Source organism: Fistularia commersonii, chromosome 2, assembly GCF_037954325.1.
Source record: "Fistularia commersonii isolate RoL2024-O1a breed Wild chromosome 2, RoL_Fcom_v1.0, whole genome shotgun sequence".
In the NCBI taxonomy this organism is placed as follows: domain Eukaryota; kingdom Metazoa; phylum Chordata; class Actinopteri; order Syngnathiformes; family Fistulariidae; genus Fistularia; species Fistularia commersonii.
Window position 1 is genome coordinate 14,308,335 of NC_141285.1, and position 19,510 is coordinate 14,327,844.

Sequence of the window (19,510 nt, forward strand, 5' to 3'; positions counted from 1 at the left end):
AGAGAATGATCTATACAGGTTGGCGAAACAGAGACAAAGATGAAAAGGAGAGTGCTTACAGAGAAAGTGGTTAGCAAAAAAGAAGTGGGACACTGAGGCAACTGAAGAGAAAAGATAAGAGTACAGGGAAATACAGCGTAAGGTAAAGATAGAGGTAGAAAAAGGCAAAATAAAGGGCGTACGATGACTTGTATGCTTGATTAGGCCGTAAGGAGGGAGAGAATGATCTATACAGGTTGGCGAAACAGAGAGATAAAGATGAATAAGATGTACAACAGGTCCAGGTGATTAAGGATAGAGAGGGAAATGTATTAACAGATGCTAGAGTGATGGGAAGATTGAAAGAATACTTTGAAGAGCTGATGAATAAGGAAAATGAAAGACAGGTAAGGGTAGAAGAGGTGACTATTGTAAACCAGAAAGTACAAGAGATTAGTTAAAGTAAAGTAATGAATGAATTGAAGATAATGAAGAGTCGAAAAGCAGTTGGTCCTTATGATATACCTGTGGAGGTGTGGAAGTGTCTAGGGGAGGCAGCGGTAGAATATCTGGCTAGAATATTCAACAGGATCTTAGAGAGTGAGAAGATGTCCGAAGAATGGAGACAAAGTGCGACGGTGCCCATTTTTAAGAATAAGGGGGATGTGTAGAATTACAGCAACTATATTGGGGTGTTAAAGTTGATGAGCCATACAATGAAGTTATGGGAAAGAGTAGTTGAAACTAGACTAAGAGCAGAAGTCAGCATTTGTGAAGAGCAGCACAGGTTCATGCCTAGAAAGAGTACTACAGATGCAGTATTTGCTTTGAGAATGCTAATAGAGAAGTACAGAGAAGGCTAGAGGGAGCTGTATTGTGTTTTTGTAGACCTAGAGAAAGCATATGACAGGGTGCCAAGAGAGGAACTCTGGTATTGTATGAGGAAAACTGTGGTGGCAGAGAAGTATGTTAGACTGGTGCAGGACATGTATGCCAGCTGTGAGACAGTGGTGCGGTGTGGTGTAGGGGGAACAGAGACCTTCAAGGTGGAGGTGGGACTCCATCAGGGATCAGCTCTGAGCCCCTTCTTGTTTGCAGTGGTGATTGACAGGCTGACAGATGAAGTTAGACAGGAATCTTCATGGACCATGATGTTTGCAGATGACATTGTGCTCTGTAGTGAGAGCACAGAACATATTGAGGAATATCTTGAGAGGTGGAGGTATGCTCTGGAAAGGAGAGGAATAAAGGTTAGTCACAGCAAGACAGAGTATATGTGTGTGAATGAGAGGAACCCGGGTGGAACGGTGAGGCTACAGGGAGTGGAGATCGAGAAGTTGGAGGATTTCAGGTACTTGGGGTCAACAGTCCAGAGCAGCAGAGAGTATGGAAAAGAGGTGAAGAAACAAGTTCAGGTTGAGACGGGTGGAGAAGAGTGTTAGGGGTACTATGTGATAGAAGACTATCAGCCAGAATGAAAGGAAAGGTGTACAAGACAGTGGTGAGACCAGCAATGCTGTATGGCCTAGAAATGGTGACAATGACGAAAAGACAGGAGGCAGAGCTAGAGGTCACAGAGATGAAGGTGCAAAGGTTCTCTTTGGGAGTGACCAGGATGGATAGGATCAGGAATTAGTCTATCAGAGGAATTGCGCATGTTGGATGTTTTTGAGAGGTCAGAGGAGCCAGACTGAGATAGTTCAGTCATGTACAGAGTAGGGATAGTGAATATATTTTTAGACGGATCTGGAATTGGAGCTGCCAGACTGTATAATTCCTGAGGAAGGAAGAGTTAACATGTAATTTAGTAATTTTTTTGTAATTAATCATCCTTTAAAAAAATCACCAGAGCATTACTTTAGAAATCTTTAAAAAATTACCTGGATATAATCAAAATAACATGCTATCAGCCAAACATAAAACAACCAGGAAATTGTAAGCAAATCCGCACTGTATTGTGGGCATAGAAGGTGTGGAGTTGTCCTGATCAAATCAATAGAATAATCACAATAGTAACAGTCAGCTGACTACAGGTCAGTGTTTAATGTCAAGACTGGTTCACTGAAATGACAACAGTCTTTTTGTTTGTTGAACTGTGGGAAAAAAGGAACAGCCCTCCTTTCTCAGGATACCCCATTGTGTAATGTTGATACACACACAGCTCATGGGAACTTGTTGGCAAACAGGGTCACTCAGTAGAACAATGCAAATCTGCACCTCAGTCACTCTGGGAGTGCAGGAAATAATAAAAAAGGCAGTTTTTCATTGTCGGTTGTTTCAGCTGGGTAGTATGTTTAGAGTCAGCAGGCAGTGAGCAGCATAAAGGCCACAGTAATATTGGTATATTACATAAAAAGGTCCAAGTAAGAGTAAACAATTCCAAAAATGATTTCTATAAATATACAAAATTTCAGTAAAAACATCACAAAAAAAAACACGTTTTATGAAGACTTTCAAAATCAACAATCGACATTTTTTTTTTATGAGAATTTCCCTCTCCAATTCACATGAAACAAAAACTGTCTTAAGACAAACCGACACTCATATATTCTCACTATTGTGAGCTCTGCCCTCTAGCTGGTGTAGAATCATGGATCGAAGAGCGATGTACCTGCCCAGGTGAAAAAACACAATTAGATGCTCCCTCTCGTATTCAAGTACACATGTCACAGAATAAATGTATTCATACATGTCGGTTACATCCTGAACACTTTCTGTTTGTGTCTTCAGTGAATTAGTCAAATCTGGGGTACGAAGCTAAAATTCTAGATCTATGAACTAATCAATAACATCATTTTGCAAAGAGGAACTGATGATTCTTACAGAGATAATGTCCTTTTTCAATGGCTACAGTCAATTTTTGATGGTTATATATACAAAGCATTGGGGCACAGAGCAGCGGCATGGCTCAGGTGTTAAGAGCGCCGTCTTGGACCGGAAAGTTCCTGTTTTAATTTCCAAGCTCTTTCTAACCTGTCAAGTGTTGCTGAGCAACAGTGAACCTCTAACTGCTCAAGTGGTAATACTCAGGTGGCTGCCCACTGCTTAAGGTTCATCCACAAAGGGAAAAAAAATGCAGAGAATAAACTCCCTAAAGGCATGTATAAAGTATTAAAAAAGTTCTTTTAAGCAGTCTATGTCTAGCAAAGTAGCACTTTTGTGACTGACTTTACATAGTCGAAAGATCAAACCTACTTTTTTGTTAGTTTGTTTATCTCACGTTCCTCTTCTTCTTTGAGTTTCTCCACAAAACTGTCTAAGACAGGAATCTCAAACTTTATATACTGGGCAACCTAGAGAGATGAATATGAAAAACAAAACAGTATGAGTGGATACATCTAACTAACTTGCACACGTTATTCTTTTTTGTCTAAATTAAAGTTGAAAATTCAATTTAATTTAAAAATTGTCTGCTTTAAGTTCAATAACTTCAAACTAGAGCGTACACAAAGTGAAGTAGCATTACCTCTGTTGCAGTCTTAAATTGCTCAGTTAACAGGAACAACTACATGCAACTTTCAATTCAATTTGAGAGAACATTAGAAAAAGCAGCAAGACTGGGTGATTGAAAAGAAAGTCTTTTTTCCTGCTGCATATGATAAGTTGAAAATAAAAGTACTAAGGTTTACAAACAGATTCTCCTGTATCTCCACATTCACAGTAAATATAATGACTGAAAATATCAAGTACAGCAAAATTTTGTTTTTGTTTTCAAGAAAATTTCTCATGCAGCAACAATATAGTTCCATTTAAGTCAGTGCAGTCACAACATCTCATATCATTGTACATCTTTCCCAAAGGACGAGATCTTTCCTTGACTCCCTAAAAATAACCAAGCTGTCTATCATTAGTCCATTGTATTATTGTCTAACTGTTAGAGGTGAAAAAAATGAAAAAGAGATGCTCATTGGTAATGAGATAAGGAAGCAGAGAGAGAGCGGGGGTTCAAACACACATCATAAGTGACTTCCTCTCCCAGGTCGGCCTCCATGATGAAGATCTTTGAGATCTTTTCACAAGGTCCAAAAAGAACTCGGGACACAAGAGGATACTCGTCATCCCTCAGCCGGGTCCTCTCTACGATTTCATAGACAAATTACACAACTCAGCACAGACAAACAAATACAAAGGCACAATTGGTTGAGTTATCAAAGTTATAACTAACCTCCAGACTCATGCACCATATAAAGAACAAAATCCTCTGATTTATTCTCCACCTAAAACAAAGTAAAGACCAAAAACCTGTTGGTTTAAAATCCAAAATATTTTTTTTTTCTCAAATGCCAAATCTGTGTGCGAAATACTAATTCATAAACAAAAAAGTTTCTTTATTGATTTATTTATTTTCTCAACATTCAGTGGGTCATACATTTCTGTTTATAAGCAAATACAATGATTTGCTTTCTATATATTAATATCCATTTTCGTTTGCCTAACAAGGCTCAAGCAACCGCCGTCAAAGTCAGGGTGAGGTTGATATCTTTTTCATTTTTTTGAAGCATGCAATCTTATGTATGAAGCAATCATACGACTCAAGATCTAAGCTTTGCTTCATGCTTACCCTAAACTTGTGTAACAGCAGGTTGAGGACTTGTACAGTGGTCATGGAGCTGTTTACTCGCACATTCGTGACCGAACCATAGGCTGGAGTGAACACAGATGTCTGAGAGATAAAAAAAAACACAACTATCTCAGTGGGAATGTGTAACGCCAAGTACTGTACATAGAGTACGATGCTCCTTTAACGCTGTTAGTTCCTGGATTTGAGTAATTTTTCATGAACCTGAACACTGTGAACCGGAAATTTTAAGCTGAAAGGAAGTGCCTCAGTCGACAGCTGGAAAGACACACACACTGCAATTAGAAAAGACTGATGGAAGAGTAATCTTTCAGCCTGTGACACATTAATGGAACAAGCACACAGCCGGCTATTGTCAAAGAGTGCAAGAACAGGAACACCCGTTCTGGAGACCTGTGCCCCTTTGCACCTGCGCACGTGTCATGGACAGGATACATACAGTATAAGCATGGGCATGTCATGTTTTCTTTTTGTAGTACCTTGTGGTTGTAGAAGTGTCCATTGATTGAGAATCTATGTGTGCGCAAGCGTTGTAAGTCCCTGGCATTGTGTGTCTTTGACCTCCTTTGAACTTGCATGAACGAAGCATCACTCCTGGTCCTAAGCAGCTGAGGAGACTCATCTTCCTCTTGAACCTCTGTGTCACCATCTGGAGGACACACACACACACACACACACACACACACACACACACACACACACACGGATTTCAAAACAAAATGTGATCCAGTTCATTTAGATTGGTTGGTCTATGAGCAATCGAAAGTAACAGTGACTCAGTATAAATGTATTTGCAACTTGTTTGTCATTATGTATATTGTATTGTGTGAACATTTTTTCTCTTAAATGTTTAAGTTTCAAAACCTTCACACAAAGTTGGTGGGAGCTGCTTTACCTGAATAACAACTATGTCTATTTGCTCAGTTAAAAGAGAAATTTTGTACTGAAATCTGTATAATTTTAACTCAAAGGTGATGGGCTACTTCAATTTTCTACCTTCGTTCAGAGCCTTTGAGGCAGCATTTCATACATTATTCTTTGTAGTGAATAAATCTTTGTAGTGAATTCCAAGCCTTATCTGGGAAAACAATTCATTTTTTACATTTTTTTTTTGTAAAAAAGTCCTCAAGTGCATATCATAGCCACTAAAAATACCACTTACAGTCAGATCTCTGACTAATAGTCATATCCTTGTTATTTATAGTGTTGATGATCTGATTGGTAAGGCATTTTATTATAAACTGCTCTCCACGTGAGCCAACCTCGAGAGGAAATGCTGAATGAGGCACCATTCCAACAGTAATCTGATCTAGTATGTGTAATCCACAATAATCCAGAGGATAGGTGAGAGTGTGTTGTGTATAAGAAGAAACCGCACGTGCTTGTTACTCACTAGCTGGTCCATTCTCTCTGCCCGGTGAATTATTGTTTGACTCAGCTGAAAGCTGTTTTGCCACAGTAAATTTATAATTTCTGTGAAAAGTAAAACAATGCATTATTGTCTTAAATTCAGATTTTCAGTGACTGTAGACAAAATTTACCCCTTCAAAGTGAAGTAAGTAATGCTTGGAGAAATTATTAACCTGATATGATACATTCAAATTGTATGAAAAGTAACACTTACAGGGTATGTAAATGATTTTTGAATAAAGTTGGATTTAATAATGTATTCATATAATTTTCATATCAGGACCTAGTTCAAAATAATCTGTGGAAAGCAAAATAATTATTATATCATCTTTGTGCAAGTAGAGATGAGGCAGCCCCCTTCCCTTAACTATACTGTAATATACAGGGTAGAATGAAAACCAGATCACAACTCTACAGAATGGTACTTTACTCTGCATATGATGGCGTTTCTCAGAGTTTGGATGAGGCACTTTTACCGGTTGAGACGGAGTCTTTCATTGTCATCATACATTTGAAGTCTGATTGGTCGGCACAGACCCCAGTAAATGTTCAGCAACCCCTCAAGGATGAGCCCCCCATCCTCCTGTAAACACAGATACCAAACACACACATATTTAGCGCAGGCCTGAACAAAGGGGATATCCTGCTGGCTCCTCGCCACAGTGGCTCAATATCAGGTATACGTGCAGGAGCAGTCGCAAACAGTTAAAGATCAGAAGAGAAATTCAGTCTTGACCCACCCAATTTTATATGCTACTGGGGTGAAGCCACCTTTGAATGATAATGACAAGAGAGACATGACTGCTTTTGGTCACGTACGTGCTCAGCGAAGCCTATTTTAATTGCTACTTTTACAAATTTCATGTCGTAATCTTCTTTGCTCTATAATTAACTAGTTTTCAAAAGCTGAATGAGTCAATACAATTTTCTTGAAAACAAGAACAGAAGAGGCATCCTGCATACTGACTGATCAAATTGATTTTTTGAATAATGTCATGAATAATTAATAAAATCGTTGCTCAAGATGGGTACAAGATGGGAACACAGCTATTTAGCTATTTCAAATATCAGATCAGTGAGGTTATAAAATGCTGGGGACTGATTTAGTGTTTCTATATGACAAATTATTATTTTCACAAATCTGTCCTGGACAATTTTATTGTTTACATTGAATGGTTTTGCTGGCCTTAAAAGGCAACTGACAGATACAATTTAAAATTCTAACTAATTTTAAACTTAAATTTAAACTCAATTTAAACTAGCAAATATGAGTTATTATTTAGAACAGGTTTTAGATTTCTGTAAACTGTATCCACTCATTGACCAAAACAACTATGAAACCGTCAGAGCAGAACCAAAGATTTTGGTCAATAAAGGTTTTTTTTTTCAAGAATTAAACGGATAGGTACAAATGATTTAAATGGGATGATTAAGCAAGCAGGTCAGTATTTTGGGTTCTCTAAATGTACTGAATAGAAATCTGGTTGACAAACCAAAATAGTCAATCATTGTTTCACAGTGAGAAATTTATTTTCAGTGAGAAATTTATTTTCAAGTGTCAGAAAAGAATAAAGTATGTGAGGTAAAGTTCTCCCATGTCTTCATTGTTTCTGAAATATAAACATTCAGCAAGGCTGAACCACCCAACCTTGCTAACCCACTGCTCCCAAGCTTCCTGTACAGGCAAGAACACACCCTCACACAGGCACGTACGCATGCACGCATGCACATACACATGCAAAGATGTGAGTAAGGCCAGCAGAGTTATATTTAGCACTGGTGGTTAATCACTCCTGGAGAGCAGCTCTATAAAGCCTGGACGTGCAGCAGCCCAGTCATAGTCAACAGACCTGGTCTCACAACCATTTGCTTCTAACTGTGTTTTAGGCCAACAGCAATTCAGCATCAAAGGTGAGTAAGCTTCTTTCTCCTCTTCATTATTTCTAACTGTATGGCAAAACTGTGACTAGCTAAACATTTCAATTACTTGATTTTTCAAAATTTTAAACACTCTAGCAAATGAATACAATTTCATTTTTGTTAATGTTTAGGCTATGACATTAAAAAAAAATGCTTCAGTGGTATAAAAAAGTAATTTCTCTTTTTTGCTTTTCTACTCCAGCATGAAACGCAGGCAGTTGTTGCTCTCCCTGCCTCTCTTACCAACCATCATCGAAACACTGGAAGACTCGCCAGTCAATTCTTCACCTTGCCAGTCTACCCAGAGCTCCCAGTCGCTTGAAGACTACATGACCAGTATCATGGCTCTTGCCCGTCCTGTGGAGGCCCCAAGCTGCGGTCCCCTCAGGCTCCAAAGATCTACCAGACTACGGCAGCTCTCAAAGACTCAGATGAAACACTCTGCATCAACTTCACTTACCCGGACTCACAGGACTTCCAGGCCTTCAAGTCTGAGTCTGAATAATACAGAGGAATTTTCTCTCAAAATCAACAAAGAACGAGACTCCAAAGATAAAGACCCTGTAGACTGGCTGTTTGCACAAATAAGGACTTGAGAGCAATGTGGTTTGAGAAGATCCCTCCGGGCACTTTAGAAGAATGTTGGCATCTATTGTGATGGATTAACCCACAGAGGTTTTGAGATGAATAAATGTCTATTTATTTCGATGCACTGAGGACGTAATTCCATGTTTACATTGCTTAATATTTTAATGTATATGATGCAGTTTTATTGAAATACAAAAAATCTTGATGAAAGTTATTTGCTGTTTACTTACTCGTGAGCTGACGAGCTATGCATCCCAAATCAAGTTTCTGAGAGACTATTAAATAACTGGATTATTTGGTTTTCATGGGGTTTACACATTTTTTAAATGGTCAATGGTCTCCACTTATTTAGCATTTTCAGACTTTGCCGGTTCAAAGCTCCTTACACTAGAAAGCACAAACCCGCTCACAAACACATTCACAGAACAGTGGCGGAAGAGCTGCCATCCAAGATGCTAAGATGCAGGTCATTGGGAGCATCTTGGAGTTCATTGTCTTGCCCAAGGACAGTTCGCCATGCAGACAGGGGGAGCCAGTGATCAAACTGCCAACCTTTTGATTGGAGGGATGGTTGCTCGGACAACTTAGCTACTGCAAACCCTACATTTGTGGCAAATGATAGAGATGATATGAGAGATGCCTCCCCAGAACGAAGATCGATACAATGCACTTAGGGTTTTGTTCATTGATGAATGAAGACAGCTGTGGCTATAGGTTAATGGCAAAGGAAAAAAAGCAAGTAATATGACAAAATTAATCATATTCAGTATTTGGCAATATATATGTCCACTACATAGAAAATATATCCTACTCTTTGACCAGATATGTTTTCAGTCTTCTTAGGCAAAAGATAAAACGGATGAATAGCAATAAAATAAGCTGAGAAACAAAATAGCTTATAACATTTAAGGTATAAAAGTAGTCAAATTAAGCAACCATAAAGGAAACTCTCTCCTTTTCTTTGAGTGAAGTCATAGATCAAAATATTTTCTGCTGGTCTCAGGTCCTCTGGCAGTCTATTGAACATTATAAAAAAAACACTTACATTTCAATTACAAATTTGTATGAAAAGATGAAGGAAACTTGTGAACTTGCCCCTTACATAATGCTAGCATTTTCACACATTCTGTTTTGGCTCAGAATACCCCCCCCGGCCAAAAAAAAAAGAATAAATGAATTTACACTAACACAAAGGGCCCATACAAATTAGGTACGATCTCTACTATGACCACAATAAGTTGAAACCATGCCCTAATTGTATGTAACTCTGGACTACTGTATCGTTGGAAGGGTCTAAATGTTTTATTCGCAAGTAGTACTGCCATCTAGTGCTACAAAGCTGTACTAAAGTTGGTGGCCTCGCTTAAAAGTTGCATAATGGTAACGTATAATCTAACAAAGTAATTTCAAAATATCCTAATTTAATCAAGGTAAAGTGAAAAACAATCTTTGTCATATATATTGTTCCTTCAGTATATTTAGTGTTTAAATAATTTCCTCGAAAATCTTTGAAAAGGTTGGAGAATCTACAAACAAATCAAGTGCCATAAAGTCAAAGACTGAAAGTACTACAATAGAACTGGGTGTATTATTGGATGTCAGACCTTCTCAAAATATTGGAGGGTGAGCCTAACTTAAACAGCACTCTGTCATCACAGATATCATTACTATTCATTTGCCACTGAATGATTAATTTTAGCATAAAAATATATTGCAACATTAATGTATTTGATTTCATTTTTGGTACCACATTCATCTGAAATTTCAATCGATTTTGGATTAATCTTTGTCTGTCTGTCACATTTTTTTTTAATGACAGCACTTCCTTGAAGTGCTCTGGCGCCTCCTCGAGCACTTTGACCAAACATTTTGAAAACTGCTGTGAGAGACAGTTTTTCTGTCTGAAAAGGCATCAGGGTCAATTTCATGTGGCGTTGATCTAACAAGACAATCTGATGTGTTACTTATAATTTATTATTTTTCTCCACACTAAAATACCCCAGTTGTAATTGAGCCAACACTGCATGGGTAACAGATTACAAATTGCTGGACCCATAAGCGAACTGATGCTGAACCAATCTGCCTTTCCATTTCAAGCATCAACCCTCACTATAATAAAAAAAAGCACCAGAGATACTTGATCCCTTTTACTTACAACTCTCTTAAAACACTGAGGGGACCCTGAGGGGATTTCAAGTAAAGAACCATGGGCTGTGACTAGGAGGCTCTTATCCCAACAACACCTGGCAAAAAGTCAAACAAGGACTTGCTTGATGTCACAATGTGACAAGGGCATCAGGACCACATCGCTTATGGAAATCCACAGACAAGATTTCTGACCCCCCTATATATGACACAGCACCCTTGGATAGCCCCTTGATACTGTGGCCAGGAAGCCCACAAACAGATTGGTGATGACGGACATCCATGGAGGAGCCTTGTACCCACAGGAAATGAGTTTGACATTGAACAAACAATGCTGAATCAGCACCCAAAAGTGTTTGTACATAGACTGGGTTGCTCTTTACAACAAACGGTACCCCATACAGAATAACCCTTGAGACATGGTTTAAGGCTTCTACGGATTAAAAACAACACACAGAATATGGACTGTGTACTGTCATGCCCATTCCAGGGGTCCCAAGAGGGAAAAATGCTGGATTTTCCCAGAATGAGATAATGTAGTGAGTCTGTCTGCCAGGGGAATGAACTGAGGGAGAGACCATGACCACTTGATCTCTCACACACACACACACACACACACACACACACACACACACACACACACACACACACACACACACACACACACACACACACACACACACACACACACACACACACACACACACACACACACACACACAACATTACAGGACTTCCATTCCCTTCCTAATCTCCTAGCCAGAACCACAAAGGCCACAAGTCCCCAACCATGTGTAAACTCCACAAGGGAATACCTGGGACACATATTCACATACACATAAAAACTGCCGGTGAAAACTATGGGAAACTCCTGACCATGAAACCCACAGACCAATTATCAAACAAATAATCACACTCCTGCAAACAACTTTCAACCACAGCAAAAAATATAGGTGGAAATGCTTTGCTAAGCAGTTGTATGCAACCATTTTGTTGTTCTTTAAAGGAAAAAAATGATTTTTTTTGTGACATTGTAGGCCCAAATCATGTTGGAAAATCATTCAGGAATTCCTGATCTGGACTAAAGTCTAAATATTAGATAGGGCTTGTTTGAACAACACTTTTTTTTATTTCATCATTTGCCTGAGAAGCACAGTGCTGGTTTTCGGTTTTGAGTGTGAGCCAGTGTTCTGCAAAACAAACAAGTCAATCAAGTCTCAACATTTATTTCAGGTTTCTTTCTTTATATATTTTCTTTTTGATTTGATTGGTCTGTCTTACCTCGCAAATCCTCATCTGGAAGTTTTTCCCTTCATGGTAGCAGTTGTAGGTGCGAAGCAAGGACAAAATGTCAGACCTAAATAGGGACACAATCCACAAACAGCCATATCAGCTCCAAGTTTTAATCTGTGGTAAATCACAAAATAGCCATAATACTATTAATCACACTATCTGTAATTATTTGCAAGCCTGGATCAAAATGACTTACTTTGGTATTAATTTTTCTTCACTAAGCTTCACATAGGTCTGGTGCTCACCCATTTTGACACAAGTCCAACTGTTGCAAAAAGAGACAGATATTAATATCAAATCACATATATTTTACATCTATAAAAGTGAGTTCAATCACTTTTATAAAAATCTGAAAAGTGAAAGAGGGGAGAGAGTCAAAGAGGGGTACACTTTTGTATTATACAATGCACCTCATGAGCCAACATGAGTGACTCAAATGAAATCTTGGGGAACTATCGGCTGTGCTTAAAGAAAAACAGGAGTTACAATAAATCATGTGATCTTCTTGAAACAAAGCCAGTGGCCTGGCGCAGAGCTAACATGTTGTGACAATGCTTCACAGAAGGCTCTGTTTGGTATGTATCATTGCCAGACCAATCTGGTTTAAATGTTTTCTAATTAAACACATACATAGTTATATTTGTCTCATTGACCATCCTTGCAACATCAGTCTCTGACCGTTTCTCTAGCTGCTAATCAGTGTCTCTTCACAAAAGATAGCACCAATGTGGCTATATACATATATATATACTGCTCAAAAAATTAAGTGAACTCTTAAACAACCCAATATAACTCCAAGTCAATCACACTACTGTGAAATGAAACTGTCCACTTAGGAAGCAACATCGACTCATTTTGACTTGTTTTAAGGACATTACATCAAAGTTGGATCAGCCTGTGGTGTGTTTTTCCACTTTCATTTTGAGTGTGACTCTAAATCCAGACTTCCATGGGTTGATAAATTTGATTTCCACAGATAATTTTTTGTGTGATTTTGTTGTAAGCACATTCAACTATGTAAAGAATGAAGTATTTAATAAGAATATTTAATTCATTTCAATCTAGGATTTATTATTTTAGTGTCTCCTTTATTTTTTTTTGAGCAGAATATATATATATATATATATATATATTTTCACTTTTCCTCCGTAGTGTCCGTTCCTTAATGACAGCTAAGGAATGGCATTCCAGTTCTCAGCAACCTTGAAGGAGGGAATTTCCTGAAAACACCAGTGCTTAGTGGGTGTGGGAGGAGCAACAGTATAAAAGTCTGGGGAGTTCAGGAGCTCAGTATCAGTGATTAGCCAATCTCCAGTATGAATCCCTATTCTCAGTCAGTTTGTCGTCTCGTTGTTCTGGGTGTATGCTGTGTGCTGTTCACAGGTAAGAATTTGACACATTGATCTTAGCACATATGCAAATGTATTTTAATGTACTGGTATCTATAAGAAAATGAAGTATTAAATGATGTGACCAAATCTGAGTAGTATTTAATGTGTAATCGTTTTATTATGTCTGTGTAGTAAGAGAATCAGACAGCACATTTGTTCCGGGAAGATGTTTGTGTCCAAGAACACAACTATATGTCAGAAGGCCAATGAAGGATCTTGAAGTACACCCGATAAGCACCCGCTGTGACAAAGTTACAGTGATGTGAGTGTCTAATTTTGCAAATCTTCAAATACACATGATATAGGAAATGTAGAGTAACTAAAAGTATTTGTTTTTTCCAGAGTCACTCTAAAAAATAATGAGTTGGTCTGTCTGGATCCAGAAGGACAAATGGGTTTACAGCTCATACATTGCTGGAAGAGGTAAGACCATTCATCAGTGAACACACACACACACACGCACACACACACACACACGTCTATGTAACAGCTTTATAGTGACAATATGTGTCAGCTAATAGGATCATATAGGACCATCATAGTAGGTCAATTTGATATTTTACATTGGTTGAAAAAGTGTCTGACTATCTGACTGTATTAATTACTGTATTAATGTCAATTGACAAACTATACTTTTGTTTTTATTAGATCTCATTTGAAGGGGCGGAATGTGAAGCAATGCTTGAAGAGGAGGAGAAGGAGAGGCAGAGGAGGTCCTAGACAGAGGAGCCATGGCAAAAGTGAAAGTACATTGCCCTCAAGCTGAAGCTAATGTGTGGAAAAAAAGTGAGCTGAAATTGTAACTCATTTTCAGGCCAGTGGCAGAAGACTTTCTCTATGTATGAATGACTGTGGTATTACAAAGATAAGCCCCGGTGGCTTAGAAATATCAATGTTTCATTTTTAAAACAGCATTATATGATCAATATTGTTTATGTGTAGCTCTATGCATGGAAATGCAACTAAAAAATATTTATTTTTCAAAAGATGACTGACATTTTTTATTTTTTTTTATTTTAATAAATATGTATCATGATTTTTTTTGACTGTGTGAGTAGCATACTTTATTCCTTTAAGATAGGATACACTATTGCTTGCTTGGAGCAGGGGTTTTCACCCTCTGATGGACTGTCAGATACGACATGGGAAATGGTCTAATTTCACTTAATTGGTGAGAAAAATATATAACTGCAACTGCAAATAATTAGTTATTGTTGAGTGTATGTGCCTGTGACGGAGTGACAGACAGAGCAATTGAATACTTACACACAGCAGCAGAAGCAGCAGCAGCAGCAGTATTAAACTACAGAGTGGACTTTTTTTTTAATTTTGGTGGTGTGTCACTTGATTTTTTGCATGTAAAAACATGATGTGTATGAAAGAAGGTTGAAAACAGTGACTACGAGGTTACTTGTAGCGTGAAAGATATTAGTTAATAATCTGCTGGATGTCCAGCAGACTTAAAACAAATAGCAAAAATATCAATGCAAAGATCACAAAGTTATCACAAGAGCTACACACTATTTTAATTTTTGTGGAGAATCATCTGTTAGTTGTAACTATGAAATTCTATTTTAAATGCATGTAACTGAGATATTCAACCGCAAAGCAAAGTCCAAATATATGTATAAAGTTAATTGGAAAAATTGGGAACATTACCCTAATCTGTGAATGAGAGAGTACATGGTTGTTTATCTCTTTATGTTGCCCTGCGATTGACCAGACCAGGGTGTACCCCAGATCTCAGCAAATGATAGCTGGGATAGGCTCTACTATCCCAGACACTCTTCAGTGTAGGATAAGTGGTCGATAATGGATGGATAGATTAACCCCAAAGCAATTAGAAATTAGTCTCACGTTGACAAAAAGGCATTACAAGTATAGTGGAGTCATACTAATTTTACCTAATACATATGCTGAATATGCTGCTATACCATTGAGCTCAGTAACTATTATTTTACTGGTGGTACTTAAAATGTTGCAAAATAAAAGAGAACTAATCTGAAACTACATCACTATTGGTTCAGATATTGATGCACTTCTGTTTGGGAAATGTAGACTGATGAAGCTGGTCAAAATAGCACAGGTAGCACACCCAATATGCAATACTTTCATAGCAGAATGACAAGAGACAGAGACATTCTTCATCTTGCATTGTGTTTGATCTTTAAACTTTACAATTAACTACTCAACAAGCATCTTCTGGTGGAAATGGGGACATATTCTCACTGGAACATCATTAATCATCCTGTGGGACAATATCGATCTTTTGTATTTGATTAAACATTATTTATTCTATATCTTACTAACTCTCGTGCTCTCTATCTCATTCAGACATGTTATATTTTATTTATAAAATCTGTTGGATTTGGCTTAAAAAACTAACAAAATCAATTAAGAGGCAGGATTCCTGAACAGTGATACAAAATTAAAAATAGATAAAATAAAGCACTGTGGTTGCGGTTTGTAAACTGTCAAATGTGAGCTGTAACTGTAGGGTTCTTCTCCCTGACCTTCTCTCCAAAACATCTAATATGTGCTGTTCCTCTGATAGATTCATTCCTGATCCTGTTCATCCTGGTCACTCCCAAAGAGAACCTTAGCATCCGCATCTCTAGGACCACTAGCTCTGCCTCCTGTCTTTTCGTCATTGTAACTGTTTCTAAGCCATAAAGCATCACTAGTCTCACCACAGTCTTGTACACCTTTCCTTTCATTCTGGCTGATAGTCTTCTATTGCATAGTGCCCCTGACACTTTTCTCCATCCATTTCAACCTGTTGAACCCATCTCTTAACCTCTTTTCCACACTCTCCGCTGCTCTGGACTGTTGACCCCAAGTACCTTAAATCCTCCAACTTCTAGATCACCACTCCCTGTAGCATCACCGTTTCACCCGGGTTCCTCTCATTCACACACAAATAGTCTGTCTTGCTGCGACTACCCTTCATTCCTTTCCTTTCCAGCGCATACCTCCACCTTTGCAGATCTTCCTCAACCTGTTCCCTGCTCTCACCAAAGATCACAATGTCATCGGCAAACATCCTGGTCCATGGAGATTCCCGTCTAACCTGCCAGGCACCCTGTCATATGCTTTTTTTTAGGTCTACAAAAACGAAATGCAGCTCCCTCTAACCTTCTCTATTAGCATTCTCAAAGCAATTACTGCATCTGCAGTACTCTTTCTAGGCATGAATCTACACTGCGGTTAACAAATGCTGACTTCTGCTCTCAGTCTAGTTTCGCTACTCTTTCTCATAACTTAATTGTATTGCTCATCAACTTTATCCCTCTATAGTTGCCACGATTCTTCACATCCCCCTTATTCTTAAAAATGGGCACCATCACACTTCGTGTCCATTCCTCCAGCATCTTCTCACTCTCTAAAGATCTTCTTGAATAATCTAGTCAGAAACTTTACTCCTGCTTCACCTAGACACTTACACATCTCCACAAGTATATCATCAGGACTAACTGCCTTTCCACTCTTCATCCTCTTCAATGCCTTCCTCACTTCACTTTTATTAATCTCTGCTACTTTGTGGTTTACAATAGTCACCTCTTCTACCCATACCTGTCTTACATTTTCCTTATTCATCTGCTGTTCTTCTTTGCTAACCGCTTTCTCTGTAAATACTCCTGCACTTCCCCCCTTCCACCACCAAGTCTCCTTATCTACTTTCCTTTCAGATGATACACCAAGTACTGTCCTACCTGTCTCCCCAATTAGATTAGCTGTAGTTTTCCAATCATCTGGAAGCTCTCCCTGACGCTCTCAACTCCTCCCTGAAAACCACACAACATTCCTCCCTTGTCAGCTTCCACCACTTTGTCCTCTGCTCTGCCTTTGTCCTCTTGATCTGCTTTGTCACCAGAGTCATCCTACAGGTACAAACCACCATCCTATGCTGTCTGGCTACACTCTCTCAACTACTTTGCAGTCACTGATCTCTTTCAGGTTACCTTGCCTATAAAAGATGTAGTCTACCTGTGTGCTCCTACCTCCGCTCTGATAAGTTACCCTATGTTCCTGTCTTGTCTGGAAAAAAAGTGTTCATTATAGCCATTACTATCATTTTTGCGAAGTCTACAGCCATTTTCATCCTTTTTGCAAACTCTAGCTGTAACTGTTTGCTATGTGCTTCAAATGTGGTTCACGTGCTTTGTGACGTTAACATAACAATGCTGCTACCTAGTGTCTACACAGGGATATGCAACTTTCCCTGACAAACGCTCATGACAACTTACAAGAGGCCATGAAGTTAAAGATGAAGGAAGGATAAAGGAATCAGAATTGCTGCATTAAAAGAGCCAATGCCAAATAAAGTCAATTTAGAAGGTTAGAATTTTTTTCTTGACACAATTTCATTCCATTGAAATTGCGATAGATCATTAAGTAACATATTTTCTTCAGAAAAAAACATGGCAGACACAAGGATTTATCTTTTCTTTTTTTCCATTTCCTGCAGCTGCAACCGAAGTTTCCCTTAGAAAAATGCTTGCATGAGCAGTGACTGTGACCACAAAATGCAGGCGAGTTACTTCCCAATATCAATCACACCACTCTGTGACTGAAAATCAAGCTATCTGACATCTGAGAAGCGCTAAATAATACTAATAATAAATAATACATCAATAAATAATAAAAGATGAAGACACAACATGTAATGCAACAAAATGTATATGTATAATGCTCAGTTGTTGACGTTTCGGCCTCACAGCACGAAGGACCCTGGTTGATTCCGACAATGGGACCTTCCTGTGTGGAGTTTGCATGATCTCCCAGTGTCTGCTTGGGTTTCCTCTGATTTCCCTGGCTTCCTCCCACAGCAGGTTAATTGGAAAAATTGGGAAAATTGCCAAGATGTGTGAATGAGAGTGAATGGTTGTCTGTCTGTATATGTAGCTCTGCGATTGACCGGCGACCAGTCCAAGGTGTACCCTGCCTTTCGCCCGATGACAGCTTGATAGGCTCCAGCATCCCCCGCAACCCTGAATAGGATAAGCGGCAGACGATGGATGGATATTTATATACACACACAGTGCGTTTTGTGTGTGTGTGTGTGCTGTTTGAATTTCAAATTTATTCATGTGTTACTGTGTTGGTTCCCTTGAGCATATCAATAACTCAAGATCTATATTCTTTAAAAATTCTCTTTCCTTACAGCCATTGTACACCTCCACTTTCATCCCTCACAGCATGTGCAAATTGTGGTGGTCAGTTTGGCTCTCTTCCATATTCACACATAAAAATGGGTATATAAATATTCTATAACTTAAAGGATTCCAGTCTGTCGCCATTATTATGAATAATTCATCCGCATCTTGGCTGCCCAGGACCAAAGGGTAAGAGCAGAATAAGGAGATAAGGAGAGTAGCCGTCGTTCCATTAGCTTCTGAGTAGAAATTGGTGAATTAACATAACACGCCTCTCCTCATCTCTTTTCTTTACCAGGTTACACAACTCTAATCTCCCTCAATGGACAAAGGCCGCGCATTGCTTCCTGCTAATTGGGTCAGTCATCGCGAGAGCTGCACCCAATTATCGCACCTAACCTGGCAGCTGCGCCCAAAGATAATTCACTCCTATACGAAAAATGTCCGGAGGAGAATAGAGCACTAAAAGCACATTTAGACAACCAAACCTTTCTGTTTACAGACGTAATGGCCATTAATGGACGAGAGATTACTTTCTCTAATCGAACACCACTGTATTAGCAAAAGCATTAACCTGAATAACCATGAAATCACGCATCAAACTTCGGAGCTCCTGTTGTCAAGCAGGCGTAGTATCCCAAGGATAAATGTCTCTACCTCCAAAGAGGTCAAAGAAAAGCAGTAACATGTCCTTCACTTTTGCATTTTTAACAGCAATGCGTAACTTCAATTGTGGTTTGGGTGTGTCTTACCATCAAAGTAACTGTCTCCGTTGTTCTTGTGTTTATCCGCCGGCAGACTATCTGTTCTGTCTCGCTCTTCATGCGTCCTCGGCCATGGAGCGTTCCGGGCTGAAAGCTGTTAACTGACAGCAGGATAAGCCAATAGAAGGCTGTGCTGCTGAACTTCAGCCAATCAACGTTTTGAATAGGCGTAGCCAAAAGACACTGAGTCTGCAGAGCGCTCAATCAAGTCTCCTCAGGGTGTTTTTACACCTTTATCAGTCACAACATTGTTTCAAAATGTTGCTTTTATTGCCCAAAGAGTAC

At 38.8% G+C, this 19,510-nt stretch overlaps 2 protein-coding genes and 1 long non-coding RNA gene across 3 annotated transcripts; 2 read left to right on the forward strand and 1 right to left on the reverse strand.

Moving 5' to 3' along the window:
* Positions 1–1,880: 1,880 nt before the first annotated feature.
* Positions 1,881–19,374, reverse strand: rassf4a (Ras association domain family member 4a). The gene is made up of 11 exons (XM_086169027.1): positions 19,214–19,374; positions 12,111–12,179; positions 11,903–11,978; positions 6,445–6,551; positions 5,952–6,031; positions 5,038–5,207; positions 4,541–4,642; positions 4,145–4,196; positions 3,935–4,056; positions 3,175–3,272; positions 1,881–2,590 (listed from the first exon to the last, which is right to left on the reverse strand). Exons 2-11 carry the CDS (start codon positions 12,161–12,163, stop codon positions 2,521–2,523), a joined length of 930 nt encoding a protein of 309 aa, XP_086025153.1. The 5' UTR covers positions 12,164–12,179; positions 19,214–19,374; the 3' UTR covers positions 1,881–2,520.
* On the forward strand, positions 7,738–8,781 carry LOC147236455 (uncharacterized). Its single transcript, XR_015107824.1, has 2 exons — positions 7,738–7,879; positions 8,091–8,781. It is a non-coding gene; the product is annotated as an uncharacterized LOC147236455 (long non-coding RNA).
* On the forward strand, positions 13,164–14,346 carry LOC147236456 (growth-regulated alpha protein-like). The gene is made up of 4 exons (XM_086161814.1): positions 13,164–13,297; positions 13,438–13,567; positions 13,648–13,728; positions 13,954–14,346. Exons 1-4 carry the CDS (start codon positions 13,231–13,233, stop codon positions 14,069–14,071), a joined length of 396 nt encoding a protein of 131 aa, XP_086017940.1. The 5' UTR covers positions 13,164–13,230; the 3' UTR covers positions 14,072–14,346.
* Positions 19,375–19,510: the final 136 nt, after the last annotated feature.